Below are 1,277 nucleotides of genomic sequence, written 5' to 3'. Positions count from 1 at the left end.
GTATTTCAGGTAATTTTTCGCAAACTTTAATAAATAAACAACAACTAACGCAATACAAATTACATTTAAACAAGTTTTCATTCTTAGACAAAATAGACGATAACATAATTTGGAATGAGGTTCTTATGACAAAGGTGATTATGCTTTATGAGGAAAAGGTAATTGTACAACGGATATATCTTGTATGATTGTAAAAACAAAGAAAAAATACTTCTCCGAATATTTCATATCAGCCAATCAGCTGATTATACAGGAAGCACTGCTTTAAGTGAACGCAAAATTATTATGCTATTATTTGATTATTTTTTCTATACATTTATTTACAGTTTTATATATTCGTTTATTTGGAGATTGATTGGCTTTCGGTGACATTACGAAATACAAATATTTACATGTTTACACTTCGTACAAGATAAGATTGATTAGATCATTTTTTCACGAGACAGATCGCCCGTTCTCAGAAAGAGGAATTCCGCTTATTTTGGTTATATATTTCCTCTCTTTATCTCTCATTTCCACCTCTAATCTGACGGACTTTCCTCGTCCGTTTTCGTCTCTCTCGTGTTTATCTTTGTATTCTCCGAGCACTGCCGTTCAGATGTCCATGCCGAGGGTGACCTGGTAGACGGCCTCCTCCTCCCGCCGCACCGTCGCCAGGATCTTCGCCCGGAGGCCCGACGCCTCGGCTTTGCGGTGCTCTTCGGCCTCGATGAGGTAGGTGAGGCCGTCGAGCCCCCGCGTGACGTGGCCGAGGCGGAAGGCGGAGACGTCGAAGATGTCCCTCAAGGCTACGCTCAAGACGGGTCTGCCCGTAACGTCGTTGTCGAGCATGATGTCCCCTTGATTTATCTTCCTGTAGCCGACGGAAGGGAGGCCCCGCCCGCCGTCCACGACCGTCACGTCGGGGAGGCTGACCTTGACGATGCGCTGCACGGCTGTCCCTGCCTCCCTCCCCCCGGGGCCGTGTCCTCCCTCCACGACCATGTACGACCCCACCAGCCGGGACCTGTGACGCCCCCCCATCATGAACTGCTTCTCGACGATGTTGAGCGCGTCGTCGGCGAGGGCGGCCCTGTTCCTGCGCAGCGTCCGGGGCGAGAGCGTGGCCGCGTGGTGGCGCCGCGTCAGGTACTCGCGGATGTGCTCGCCGGAGGGCTCCACCACCAGCGTCACCTCCGTGTCGCGCAGGTCGCTGATCTGGAGGAAGTACCTGCGGCCGCGGGGGAGAAGGGGAGTTCATCAGGATATCCAGTGGACTAAACAAGGAAAACAAAACC

The 1,277-nt window shown here is 50.4% G+C and overlaps 1 protein-coding gene across 1 annotated transcript in view; it reads right to left on the bottom strand.

Annotated features, from left to right (window-relative positions):
• Positions 1-10: 10 nt before the first annotated feature.
• LOC119590722 overlaps positions 11-1,277 on the bottom strand; it is a gene marked incomplete at its 5' end in the record, with an annotated part of 9,066 nt that continues 7,799 nt past the window's right edge. The window contains 1 exon segment of the mRNA XM_037939410.1: positions 11-1,210. Within this exon segment, the coding sequence (XP_037795338.1) occupies positions 595-1,210 (616 nt within the window). The 3' untranslated portion in view covers positions 11-594.

Source organism: Penaeus monodon, chromosome 27, assembly GCF_015228065.2.
Source record: "Penaeus monodon isolate SGIC_2016 chromosome 27, NSTDA_Pmon_1, whole genome shotgun sequence".
Taxonomy (NCBI): domain Eukaryota; kingdom Metazoa; phylum Arthropoda; class Malacostraca; order Decapoda; family Penaeidae; genus Penaeus; species Penaeus monodon.
This window is presented reverse-complemented; position numbering and strand designations above follow the sequence as displayed.